This window comes from Marmota marmota, unplaced genomic scaffold, assembly GCF_001458135.2.
Source record: "Marmota marmota marmota unplaced genomic scaffold, marMar, whole genome shotgun sequence".
NCBI classification, from domain to species: domain Eukaryota; kingdom Metazoa; phylum Chordata; class Mammalia; order Rodentia; family Sciuridae; genus Marmota; species Marmota marmota.
The window spans coordinates 15547673-15561718 of record NW_026000164.1 but is presented as its reverse complement, the minus strand read 5'-3'; the positions used below and the strand labels follow the sequence as shown (position 1 = coordinate 15561718).

At 48.0% G+C, this 14046-nt stretch overlaps 1 protein-coding gene across 2 annotated transcripts in view; it reads right to left on the bottom strand.

Annotated features, from left to right (window-relative positions):
* LOC107149028 (solute carrier family 23 member 2-like) overlaps positions 1-14046 on the bottom strand; it is a 41995-nt gene that overhangs the window by 17610 nt on the left and 10339 nt on the right. For both annotated transcript variants that reach the window (XM_015493809.2, XM_015493808.2), the window contains exons 3-6: positions 4267-4448; positions 2777-2897; positions 1558-1714; positions 538-791 (exon numbers count right to left, since the gene is read on the bottom strand). In XM_015493809.2, the coding sequence (XP_015349295.1) occupies positions 538-791; positions 1558-1714; positions 2777-2897; positions 4267-4448 (714 nt within the window). The remainder of the gene's footprint in view (positions 1-537; positions 792-1557; positions 1715-2776; positions 2898-4266; positions 4449-14046) is intronic.

Genomic DNA, 14046 nt, shown 5'->3' with positions numbered 1-14046 from the left:
ATACAAGAGGAAGTGAGGGGAAAGGGAAAAATAATACAAGGGGGACAAATGAATGTCAGTAGAGGGGGCAGAGAGAGAAGAGGGGAGGGGAGAGGAGGGGAGGGGGATAGTAGAGGACAGGAAAGGCAGCAGAACACAACAGACACTAGTATGGCAATATGTAAATCAATGGATGTGTAACTGATGTAATTCTGCAATCTGTATATGGGGTAAAAATGGGAGCTCATAACCCACTTGAATCAAAGTGTGAAATATGATATATCAAGAACTATGTAATGTTTTGAACAGCCAACAATAAAAAATTTTAAAAAAAATAAAATAAAATAAAATAAATAAAAATAAATAAATAAATACATTAACAGTCTGAAATTAAAAAAAAAAAGAACAAAATAAAATAAAATAAGAAGATAATAAGTTTGGGTTGTTTGAAGCCATCACTTTGTGCTAATTTGCTACAGAAGCAACAGGAAAGTAGCAGGTACAATGGCAGATTCAGGTACCCAGCCTGTCCCCAGGAGCCACCATCAGTAGACTTACCTTGGTGATACCCAGTGCCCCAACATTCTCGCTGAAGGAGGTGGTGCCATTTCCTGTCCCCCAGGCTCCTGCCAATAAGCAGCCAAGGCCCTCGATGCCAATGCCACGGTTGATGGCGTGCTTTGGAGGGGGTGGGGCTCCCACCAGCCGGGCACAGGCATAATAATCACCCACAGACTCCACCATGGAGGAGACCACCCCAGCAATGATCCCAAAGACTCCAGCCAGGCTGATGGTGGGGCGGCCCCATTGTCCTGAAAATGCAGTGCAGAGGGAGTGTCCAGTCAGAGGAGGCTGAGGAAACCCAAGTCATTTCCTGGCTAGAGGGATTTCTGGGACAATGTAAAGAGTTGGCAGCTCTTACAACTACTTTGGCTTTGCCTGGGATTCCTGCCCTGCCATTCCTCCTGAGTCTTATCAGATGCCCAGAACTTGAGGTCACTGTGCACAGAAAGAAGCAGAAATGGCCTTTTCCTAGAGAGGCCTGAAGGTTTGGAAACTGAGATTCTTCAGGGAGGCCCTAGTCCATATCCCCGAGGACAGGTTGGCCCTTGCTGGACACCTTGGATACTTTGACACCATGAGACAAAACCATAGGGAAAAGGGGAGCAGAGGTAGCCTAAGGGATTCCCTGGTCTCCCCAGAAACGCTCTGATTCAGTCCTGAGCCTCCTGGCGTGAGATCCACTGAATCCATGAGGAAACACAAAGTCCAGGTGGAGGCTAGGCCTCTCTCTTTCCCACCTCTACCCACCCCCAGGCTTAAGGTTCTAGGCAATGTGACGGACAAGGGATGTAGCCCAGCTTTGAGGGAAGTCTGGGAGTGCCAGCCTTTGTCCACCACCCAAGGAATTCTTATAACAACCTGGAGTCTCTTCTTCTTTAGAAGTCAAATATGGACTCCCTGGGGCCTATCTCTCCTTATCAATCCCTCCCCCAGCCCTGTTCTACTCTCCATCCCGTGACCTGAGCCACACAGATCCAGTGGCCCAAGCTAGAAGGGCACCTATCTTCTCCTTACCTGGGTAAGGGATGCGGAACCAAGGGGCCTGGCGCAGGACATTGCTTTTGGTGTCAGTGCGGGCCAGGTACCCATACTCAGTGGGGGACGAGGGGAGAGTGTTGGTGACCGTGAGCACGAAGCAGATGAACCAGGAAATGCAGAGAGCCAGCAGCACCTGCCAAAGGGAGTCTCCCTTCAGCTCTGCCAGCTCCTGCCCCCTTTCCTCCATCAGGAGGGGTCCAGGAACATACTCAGATGAGCAAGTGCTGGGTGACCACCCTGCTAGTGACAACAGGAACCTGCTGTGTCCATGGGTAACTTAGCACATTAAAGAAACAGGCTGGAAATAGAAGCACAAAACAAACTATGGGAGGAGACTATGGGGCAGGAAAATCCAGCACACTGGGCACAGCATGGAGCAGAAGGATTCCCACCTGCTCTCTCTCCACTGATTGCTGATCATGTGACCTGGGAGCAAACCCTCTGAGACTTAGTTTTCTCATCTCTACCATGGAATTAAAATCACTGTTCTGCAGGGCCTGAAACAGGGCCTGAAAGTGAGGTCCACAGGTATATCAATTTTATATTTGGTGGTGGGACCCCAGAACTCCATATTCTTAGTGAATTTTCCAATTGATTCACATGCACACCGAATTTTGGAATCATTGGACTGCAGGGTTTTTGAAAGGTCAATAAGATCATTATATGGAAGTTTATTTGTACTTTGAGAAACACAGTTCTCAGTTAAACCTGAAGACACAGCTATGGTGACAATTACACACTGGACAGCTTGGTGTGAAATCAACAAAGAAGGCTCTGGGAAGGGAGGCGCCATCTTGCTCACCAGCAGTTGGATTGCCCGTGAGACATTGGGAAAGACCCTGATCTAAGCAATTTGGCTCAGCAGGCTCCTTCAGACCCTTAGTTTTACCTCATTAGAGGTGAACCTGGCTGTCTCTCCCAGTACCTTGTATGAGGACAAGAAGACACAACAGTGCCCAGAAGAGCGACTAGGGCTCCTGGGAGAGAAGCCTGTGAGGAAGGACCTAGAATGCAATGCCACCAACAGCCGGGAAGTACACCCCCACAGACCTGGGACTCTTTCTTCCTCCTAGGAAGAGGCCACCACAGATGGAGGAGCTTTGATTTGGGGGCCACCTGGGCACAGGGAAGTTGCCGACAATCTCCAGGTACATCAATTTCGAATAGAAGAGGGTGGGTAAGAGGTGCTTCTTACAGGGAAGAACTGAAAGAGGTAGAACTTGGAGGTGTGACACTTCTTCTCTCCACCATACACAGGCACAGGCACTGGGATGTTTTTCAGGAATTGAGAAAACAGCATGATGAGGAAGATGGTCCTGAAACAAACAAGCATACCCAAGCTGGAAAGTGGACTTGTCCTGAGCAGGGGCTCAGGAGGCTTTGGGGGTGGTCTGAGAAGCTGAGCCACCAGGTGTCTCTGGGATCAATGTCCTCACCAGGAGGGGCTCCAGCTGGTGGCCCTCTGCACCATATGTAGATACCTGCTATCTCTGAAAAGAGGTCCCTGTTGGAACTGCTTGTGGCTGAAGAGGACTTGTGGGATAGGATGCCATTGTTTCTGGTGTATCTGAGAGGAACAGGCTGTTGGCAGCAGACAGAGTCACTGAGGCCCATAGGGACTGTCATATCTCTCAGGCAGGTCTGGTGCAGTTCTGATGATTCCCACACCTCACCTCAGACCACAAGAGGCAGAGTGAATGACAGTGTTGAGAAACTGATGTGACTCCATTTTTGAGAAACCAGCCTCTACCTTAGAGCAAAGCCTGTCCAAGGAAGGGGGTGTGACCCTTGTCCTTGGAAAAACCCACAGAGCACTTCTAGACAGATAGCCACCCTGCTGAGTTGTTTGTCTGTAAATAACAGGAGAGATCTGTGGCGCCAGGTGTCCCTGACTCAGGCTAAGTGAGGACCCATAGCAACTCCCTAGCAACCAACAATCAGCATGAGACATAGAAAATACCTGGGATGCCAGATGACCCCCAGTAGTTTATGGTGGTTGATAACATGTTGGGAAACCATGTAGTTCAGCATGTACTCCCCTCGTGGCTTAAACCAATCAGTTCAAACAAGTCCCCCTCTTGTACTAGCCAATCACCCCTACCCAACTTGTTCCCGTCAGTGAATGTGCTAATCATGTTTTAGAGTTGTTTTATGATTTTCCCGCGGTGTGTGATGATTTGCTAAGAGATGCTACGATGTATGTGAAGTCCCTGCCTCCCCCAAAGAGTGTATAAAACTGCTGCAAACCCTGGGCTCGGGGCCTCTCAGCGTCACCAGTTGCTGTGTGCGCAGAGGACCGAGCTAGCTCGCAATGAACACCTCTTTGCTGCTTACATCAATCTTGGTCTCTGGTGGTCTTTTGGGGGTCCCGAACTTGAGCATATCAGTGTCACTCCCAGGTCCCTCCAAAATTGTTTAAATGCCTGAGGCCTCATTTCCTGTTTCCTGATCCTCCCAGCTGACCACCTCTCCTTCACATTCGCACAGCCCCAAGGCCTCCTGGCTGCTTCCTGGTATCATGGGCCTTTATCCCTCTTAGACTACAATGGTGCTGAAGAGTTGGGGCCATTCTTTGCACCCTTTCCCAGCTCAATGAAAACTGGCATCCTGGACTCATGTTATTCTTACTAGCTGTACTTCCACCAAAGAAAGCGTGGCTGGGCCTCCTCCCCAGAAAGTACTTACATGAAGGAAATCCCCCAGTGGATTCCAGCGTCATTGCCAACAGGATCAAAGAGAGGCAGGGCCACCAGGGAAATGGTTGGAGCAATGGTCAAGGGGCCAATGAAGCGCATGAGAAAGCCGATGAGGCCTGAGAATCCCACCAGTATCTGGATGCAGGAAGCAACCATGATGGCACCCTGCAACTGAAGGGAGAGAGTTGGCCTCTGCTCAGCCCAGGCCCCCCAAACAGGCCAAGCTGCTCAGCCTGCCACTCAGTCTGGTCACCCCTGTGGGTGCATTCAAAGGCAGAGAGGGCAAAGGCAAAGCTGGAACCCAAAGGAACTGAGAGGAGAGACCTGATCTCACTCCTCTCCACTCTCTATTCCAATGGTCTGTTGCACATTTTCACTTAACATGAAAGATTTCAGGAAATAGGCCTCAGGGTTCTTATCAGTCCCAGTAATGGTGATGAAATGACTTGTGACAATTCAGTGTGTATTGAACATCTTGCTGCTATACTCTTCTGTTCTTCTGCTGACTATTGCTGGGGTCGGAAAACTTTTTCTGTAAAGGACCAGTGAGTGAATATTTTAGGCTTGGTGGCCATACAGGCTCTGTTGCAACTTTTCCAGACAAGATGTGAACAAGTGAGCGTAGCTGTTTCCAATGGGACTTCATTTATAGACACTGAAATTTGAATATCATGCAATTTTGACATGTATAGTCACTATAGGGCATATTATCCTTCTTTGAGGCTTTTAAAAATTACCATGAAAATGTAAAACCATTCTTAGCTCATGGGCTATTCCAAAACAGGCAATGGGCCAGATTTGGCCTTAGTTCGGCCACCCTCAATCTATTGGATTTGAATGAGCTTATTTTACCTCCTCTCTTTACCAGTTTGGATGTCATACATTCCTTTTTAATCTTTTAGAAATTATTATTAACTCTTTAGTGTTAATATTCACATAACAAAGTCTACAGCTGAATAAAATTTTCTTTCCTCCTCTCAAACAATATAATTACTGTAGAAAACTTTAACTCCTATTGTTGGGAGTTGCCCCGGCTCCAAAGACTAACTTCCCCATCCCCTAAGAAGAACCATCCAATGGTGAGCCCTGCTGGCTCACATGATCCTTACCCACCAATCAGAGCCCAGCTGGCTCTCATGATCCTCACCCACCAATCAGAGCCCTGCTGGCTCACATGATCCTTACCCACCAATCAGAGCCCTGCTGGCTCACATGATCCTTACCCACCAATCAGAGCCCTGCTGGCTCACCTGATCCTACCCACCAATCAGACTAGCCCTACTGGCTCACCTGATCCTTACCCTCCAATCAAAAAGCACCCCATGCCAACTGTCAAACCACCCCTGGCTCTATAAATATGCAGAGCTGTTCCTCAATAAACGGGCACTTGCTCCGACGACAAGCCTTGTTCGTTCTTTCATTGGTGTCAAAATCCGGGAGGGGGAATGCCTCGCTGCTTGAGGGCCCCTTCTTTCAAGGCTTGCTGTCCTGGTCCACTCTTTCGAGTGCTGTTTACAAGACCAGATCTTCAGTAGGTGAGTTCCCCTATCGGGTATCCAACTTCAGATGGGCTACACAGGGGCTTTGACCGTGATCGTCCGGCAAACTTCTAACGCCCAATCTGGAGGAGAGAACACACCCCACCACGACATTCATGGTCACGGTGGACTCTCTGGAACCCAGTTCATGAGCAAGAGGTACTGAGGGGTGGAAGAACAGGCACTCCCTCTCTCTCTCTTTCTTTCTCTCTCAACCACCCTTGTCCCTCTCCTGACCTATGGCGGCCTCTTCTTCCCTCCCTGCAGACTCCCCCTTATTAAATTCTGCACACAAGATTGGCCTTACTATTAATTAGACAATCAAAGTCAATGGCCCCCAGGAGGATCTCTAGATCCCGCAATTCATAGAGATCTGTTTAACTCCTGTGATCACTCGAAAAAGTGGAAGGAGTTCCCCTATGTTGAGGCTTTTTCTCTTCTTCATTCTCACCCCTACCTATCCGGCAGATGAACACCCTCCCTACCGACCTCCCCCATCGGCTCCGTCCACCCCCTCAGGTGCTCCCCCTGACTTGGCTGACAGCTTTAGTTCCCCCAAACTAGATCCCGCCCCTAGTCCCACAAATCATGGCCCCTTTAAGAGAGGTTGCTGGACCTGGGTGCATTGTCCAGGTACATGTCCCGTTCTCTATGAATGACCCCATGCAACTCGAGCAAAGGTTGGGCTCATTCACCACAAAAGAGAGTTTCAAAAGGGCCCTCCAGGCTTGTAGCCTCACTTATATGTTATTGGCTAATACTCTCCTTCTTGAGGAACGTACCAGAGTCTGGGAACTTGCCAGAGCCCATGTGGATGAAACTCACCGAGTTAATCCCAATCACCCTCCGGGGCCACTTGCTGCCCCCAGATCAAACTCCCAAAACCCCAGATAGCCTTCATGTCCTTATGACATATTTCCTCTCGCAGAACTACCCCGACATCTGGGCCAAACTAAAAAAGCTCAAACAAGGCCTTGCCACTCCCCAGATTGAGAAATTTCAGATGCTCGCCCAGTCCTGCAGAGTGCTTCCTTGGGTTGCCGCCCATCACCGAAAACCCCCCTGGGCTCCTACTTCAAGTGTGGCAAGGAGGGACATTGGGCCAGGGCATGTCCTGCACCACACACTCTGCATACCCCATGCCCTAATTGTCAACAACAAGGTCATTGGGGCTCTGACTGTCCTAGATCTCGTAGGAGGCCTATGGCAAGGGAACCCTCTGACCTTCTGGGCATGGCAATCAATTGACGGTGCAGATTCAGGTGGATAGGTGCAAGGTTGACTTTCTCCTTGACATCAGAGCTACCTTCTCAGTCCTGACAGTATTCTGGGGGCAAACAGTGCCGTCCACCTCTCCTATTGTCAGGGTAGGAGGAAAGACCATCTATCCAAGAAAGACTCCCCTATTACTCTGTTCCATAGACAACTTCCCAACCTCTCAGATGTTCCTAATTATGCCCCAATGTCAAGTTCCTTTGCTCGACTGAGATATTCTCTCTAAATTCAATACAACAATCAACATACGGGCTCCTGGCATCAGTCAGGCCCCAGAATCGGCCTGTTCATCTTTTCTGGCCCTTTTGGCAGAAAACTGGCCCTTCTGCTCCACTTGTGAGGCTGACATGAAATACCATACTAACCTAGTTAACCCAATTGTATGGGATAACCACACCCCCTCCACCATTTCATGATTATTCAGGACCTTCTTAGCAAGGGGTACCTCCGTCCTGCTCATTCCCCTTACTCCCATACTACGGTAAAAAAAACCCAATGGGTCCTATCTATGACTCATCAACACTTCTGTTAGGCCCATAAAGTTCTTCTGGGCCTACAACATACACCCTTTGGTTCCCAACCCATACACTCTGCTGTCTCAGATCCTCCACACTGCCACCCACTTCTCGGTCATAGATTTAAAGGATATCTTTATATCTTTTTGCCTTTAACCTGGACTGTCCTTCCTCAGGGATTTCAAGATAGTCCACACCTCTTTGGACAAACCTTAGCCTCCCACCTCCAACCTTTTCATCCCCAGTGCCCCTAATCCACCCTCTTACCATATGTTGATAATCGTCCGGCAAATCTCTTTGCCCATCTGCGGAGAGGAAAGCACCCCACCACAGCCTTTAAGGCTATGGTGGCCCTCAGGGACTCCTTCCTTGGGCAGATTCGAAAGTCCTGGTCCTCTCACCTTAAGACTCGGCCGCTAGAGAGACACTTACCCTCCCCTTCCTCTCCCCTCTTTCTGGCCCTGGGAGTATCCAGCCTCTCCAGGAGGGGTCCCGAAAAGCCTTGGCCAAGGTCTCCCACGGCTCCAGCTCCATCCAAGACGAGAGCTTCGACTGTCAGGATTCGGTGACGACCAATCTCTGCAGCTGGAACCTGCCACTAAGGCACTCCTGATTTTTGGCTCTAGCGGGGACGCCCCTTTTGCCAATAAATCAGTTTCCTCCTTCTCTGTGTCCTCTTCCCTCCTCCTTACATGGGTCATGTGTCCTCTCTGCCGGTTGACTCTCCCCTACAATGCCTCTTGGATCAAATATAGCACCCAGGCCTGGCCCACTTATCCCTTAGACAACCAAAGCAGATGGCCTCTTTTTGGGTCCCTGGATCCCTCCATTCTAAGGGATCTCTTCCAGGCTTTCTTCTTGCTCCGATCCAATCCTGCTCTCTCCACCTCTTGCAAACAAATTCTTTTGGCCTCCAAAGGGCGCTCAACAGATTACACAGTTCTCCTACTTAATTTCTTGGCCTTAAAGGGATATCGGGCCTCTCCACAAAAGGCCCAAATAGCATGTATCTAGGGTTCTCTATCTCTCAAAGGAAAAAGGCCATTATTGTGTCTATACCTACACCAAAGATCAAAGATGACTCTCCTCCTTAGATTTGGCTGGGTACTTCAGGGCCTGGAATCTGGCCAAGGGCCCCCAAGATGAACCCCTACTCTCAGCGGTAGGGAAGCTCTTTAAAAAGGCCCTCCTCTGGGCACCCACCCTGCATCTTTCCAACCTCTCCCGACCCTTCACCCTCTATATAAAAACAGGGACAAGTTCTGGCATTCAGAGTCAGGAATATGGCCCCACGTTTGCACTAGTGGCCTACCTATCCAAACAGTTTGACTCCACCATTAGGGGCTGGCCCCCATGCCTCAGAGCCCTAGCAGCGGCCCATGACCTCCAGAAAGAAGCACACAAGCTTATCTTTGGCTCCCTGATAACCATCTCATCTCCTCACCATTATTTTCTCACTTACAAGGGGGCTACAGTCACTTCCTCCTTCCAGGGTTCTATCCCTCCTTGTCTCTCCTTGAAAATCCCTCCATCTCTTTTCAGCCCTGCTCTCCATTAAACCCTGCCTCCCTCCTCCCATCTTTTCACAAGATCCTGTCCACAAATGCCTGGAGGTATTAGAGATTATTTTACCCTGCCCTACCACCATTTCTGAGGGACCCCTGCCCTCTTCGGATCTCATCTGGTTCTCAGATGGTAGCTCCTTTATACACGAAGGGGTTAGAGTGGCAGTGTATGCTGTCATTTCCCTCTCATCCATCATAGAGGCAAAACCTCTACCACCCAATACCACCAACCAACAAGCTAGCGGAGGGATAAACCCTCTCCCTATACAATACGTCTTCCATATCCTGATCTCCCATGCAGCCATTTGGAAAGAAAGGGGGTATTGACCACCAGAGGGACGGCAGTCATTAATTCCACACTTATTTCTGGCCTACTACAAGCCTCCAGGCTGCCTTCCCAACTGGGAATAATCCATTGCAAGGCCCACCAAACTGACTCCTTCCTTACTACTATGGGGAATTCCAAGGCCGATCAAGTGGCTCGATCAGCCACCCTACAGAGCTTTACCCTCCTCTCTGCTACTCTTCGTAACCACCGGGGATCGGCCCAAAGATCCCCCAAAACTCTTCCAGTTTCTTCACTCTATTCCATTCTAGTCCACAGAGTTTCACTATTTTCCTTCACTCCTTTTTTACCCTTTCCCACTGGGTAAAGGTACTCCCCTTGGCTTTATTGCACATTAGGGCCCTGCCAAAAAAGCCTTCTAATCTCTCACCTTTCGAAGTCATATATGGCCATCCCCTTGTTCCTCCCGGACTGCCTACAGAACCCCTACCCATCTCCAAAACAAATGCCCTGCCCCTCCTCTTCCATCTATGCTCTGAACTCTGGTGCTATCAAGCCTGGCTCCTTCCTGACCCCAGTCTCTCTCAAAACCCTACCTCTTTAACACCTGGTCAACTTGTTTACTATTGCCCACTGGGGAAAAAGCCCCCTCTAAAACCAAACTGGGAGAGTCCTGCTCAGGTGATTATGTGCACTCCCTTGGCAGCCAAACTCAAACTATCTAATAACCAATTTACCCCATGGATTCATATTTCCAGGCTTAAGCCCGGCACTCCTATGCCTTCATCAGAAGAGCCAATGATCGTCACCTGTCATTAAGTACTCTTGTCAATGCTCCCCCTCATTTCTGACCCCTCTTGTGTCCTCTCTTTGCCCTTTATTCAAGGCAATTGACCCTAAGGGCCCCCTTCAGCCAGACCCCCTTCTCTTCCTTACAGACCCCCTACTTGCTTGGATCTGGCTGGTAGTGGGACCGTTGTGTGTTGTCCTTCTGACAAACCACTTAGGTGTCCAGAGCATGATTACCCCTGAATAAGTGTGATTGTAAGAGAGTACTTTACCACTTGCCTTCTGGGCCTAAGGAGAAACATGTGTGTTTTGTTTACCCTCCCAGTTTCATTGAGGTGTAACTGGTGTGCAGGACCCTTCACATAGTTGGCACGTACAGTTTGGGCATGTGCACACTCTGGTGTTCCCATCACCACCCTCCAACAGCGTTCCCATGCCTGGGCTCCTGGTGAAGTTGTTTCTTCCTGTTGCTTACATCTACCCCTACCCAGTTACCTTCAGTGAGTCCATGACTGTCCTGGGAGGCAACCTGAGCTCTCCTTGGTTGAGGCGTTGGGTGTGCTCTGGTCCAGCCCACCTGCTCTATCGTCACTCTGTCTTCCCCTGTCTGAAGTGCTCTCTAAATCCTTCCTTTCCTCAACTTCTCCATCCTGTGTGGAGGTTGTCCTGTTATGGTGATCCACATGCCCTGCTTCTGAAAAATCAAGGTGCTTCTTTGGGTCCTGCCCGTTGCCAATAGAAAAGTGAGAAGCTTTGGTGTCATGAGCTTTCTGCTTTTCCTATGTGTATGTGTGTGCATGTCTGAGTTCAATTTTAAGTTCCCAGGGGAAGAAGTCACCATCTCTGATGGCAGCTGGAGTGTACGTAAGTACCACTGAGACTCGCTGCTCAGACCAGTGGTTAGCTGGAGCATCTATGCCAAGTGTGGTAGCATGCACTTAGTGTGTCCACCTTCAAGTTTACACAGGGCTCCAGAGGGCCTCCCAGTTTCATAAGAAATCCAAGTATCAGTATTTAAAGTTGAGGTGTTTCACATAAAACCTAGAGAGATCTGACTGCTCTCAAAGGGAAATATGGTAGCTGGTACACCCAGGTAGGAGAAAGTTTGAAGACCAGACTTAATAGAGAGGGGAGGGAGCTAGATTGGACTAGGAATGAAGAGTGGAATTGAGGGTGTTAGGTGCAGGACAGGCTGGTCTGCAGGGCCTGCAGGGCATGCCAAACAAAGTTAGCTGCAGGATGACCTGGCCACTCAAACCCTCTGTCTGGTTCTATATCACCTGTTTGCTTCAAGCCCAAATGCCCAAGCCCCTGCTCAAGGCTGAACACTCAACCCCCTGCTCAGGGTTGAACACTTAACCCCCCTTGGGCCAACAAGGCAGCTTGCAAACCCAGAGACCCCATTAGATTTGGGCTATAAAAACTCCCTGTACCTGTTCCTTCCCCCTATCATAAAGTTCATTCAGACTCAGGTGGGTAAAATTTCTAGTCAAGCTTTTAACCAGCTTCTCCTCAGGAATTGCCAACTCCTGGCTACTGATGATACCTCCACTTGAGACCTATACCGAATGGACTGACGTCATCATGGATCTGTGGTGGCTAGGAACCTTCGTTGATACCGGTCTTCTCTGCCCTCCTGTGGGGGATCCTTACTTCCCTTCTCTTTCTCCCACACCACCCCATTTCAGCAGGAAGCAGCCAGATGAGTCGATGCCCATTCTCATTTAATAACAAAGAGGGGGGAATGTTGGGAGTCACCCCGGCTCCAAAGACTAACTTCCCCATCCCCCAAGAAGAACCATCCAATGGTGAGCCCTGCTGGCTCACATGATCCTTACCCACCAATCAGAACCCTGCTGGCTCACATGATCCTTACCTACCAATCAGAGCCCTGCTGGCTCACATGATCCTTACCCACCAATCAGAGCCCTGCTGGCTCACATGATCCTTACCCACCAATCAGAGCCCTGCTGGCTCACATGATCCTTACCCACCAATCACAACCCTGCTGGCTCACCTGATCCTACCCACCAATCAGACTAGCCCTGCTGGCTCACCTGATCCTACCCTCCAATCAAAAAGCACCCCATGCCAACTGTCAAACCACCCTTGGCTCTATAAATATGCAGAGCTGTTCCTCAATAAACGGGCATTTGCTCCTATGACAAGCCTTGTTCGTTCTTTCACCTATTACCATCTTCTGTTTTCTATGCTATTATTGCCAAGTGTATATTTTTCCACTGTCATTGATTATTATTACGAACTTTCTTCATTTTTGTGCAGTTGCTCCTTACTTACATTTACCTACTGCCCTACACTGAACCGTGTCACATTCCAAATTACAATATCAAAGTCCTAGCCCCCAACATTGTGGTATTTGGAAATGGAGGCTTGGGAGGTAACAAGGTTTAGGTGAGGTCAGGAGAGTGAGGCCCCCACGAAAGCCTTAGTACCATTATATGAAAAGGAAGATTCTCTTTCCCATGCATCAAAGAAAGCTATGAGAGGACGTAGTTAGAAGGCAGCCATCTGCAAGCCAACGAGAGAGCCCTCACCAGAATCCAACCATGCTGGCAACCTGATCTGAGGCTTCCAGTCTCCATCACTGTGAGAAAATACATTTCTGTTGTTTAAGCCATGCAGTCTATGGTGTTTTTGTTATAGCAACCCAAGCTGACAAATATACCTACGCTTTAACCACATGGTCCTTTCTTCACTATCGCTTCTTTCCCACCACTCTTTAATTCAAGATTTAATTTATTTTGCCTGAAGAATTTCTTTTAGTAGTTATTTCATGGAAGGTCAGTAGTGAATAAACTCTGTCTATCTTTGTTTCACTGAAAATGTTTGACTTTGTCATCAACCTTGTATGATATAAGAATTCTATAGTTGGGGACCGAATTCTAGGATGACAGTGTTTTCTCTCAGCCGTTTGGAAATATTCCATTGCCTTCCAACCTCTGAGGCTGCTTACTGAGAAGGCTGCAGAATGTCCAATTTCTATGCTTTTGTAGGTTGTTTTTCTTTTCTTGTTACTTTTAAGATTTTCTCTGTGTATTTGGTGTAACTGCTTCATTATGATGTGTTCACTGTGAATTTGCTTTTATTTATTCCACTTGGGACTTAATGTGCTTTTTTCCAGAGTATTCCCATCTTTCATCTGTTCTACACTATCAGATGTTTTTTCTTTTAATACTATTTTCTCTATTGGCCTTTCAGAACACCAATTAGATGCAAGTAGACATCTTATTCTATTCCACGTTTCTTATTCTTTATTTAATATTCCTATTTTTTTCTATCTCTCTGTGCTGAATTCTAGATTATTTCCTTATATAATCTTTCAGTTCATTAATCTCCCTGTGTATAAATGCTCTTTGATCATTAAATGCATTTTTAAATTGCAATGACTACATCTTTTTATTAATAACATTCTATTGATTTTATTTTCAAATTTCCCTCTCATAAATTTTCAAACTTATTATTGTGTGTAGTATAGTTTCTAATGAGTCTCGATCCTCTTAAATTAATTTAAACATGTTGACTTAATAGCCTTTCAGGTTGTTCAATTACCTCTTGTTTCTGCTGAGTCTCTCTCATAATACATTATTTTCTTGTGTGAAATGCCGACATTTTCACCTCTGAGCTCATCTTCAGGGGATTGTTTTTGCCTGTGGGAGTCTTGTAGAGCTGGGAATGTGGAAGATTCCATAGAGTGACTTCACGTTTTCTTCTGCTGAGAGCCACAGGTATTTTGTTGACAGGACCTGTCTCCACTCCTGAGTTTGGGAAACTTGCCACCAC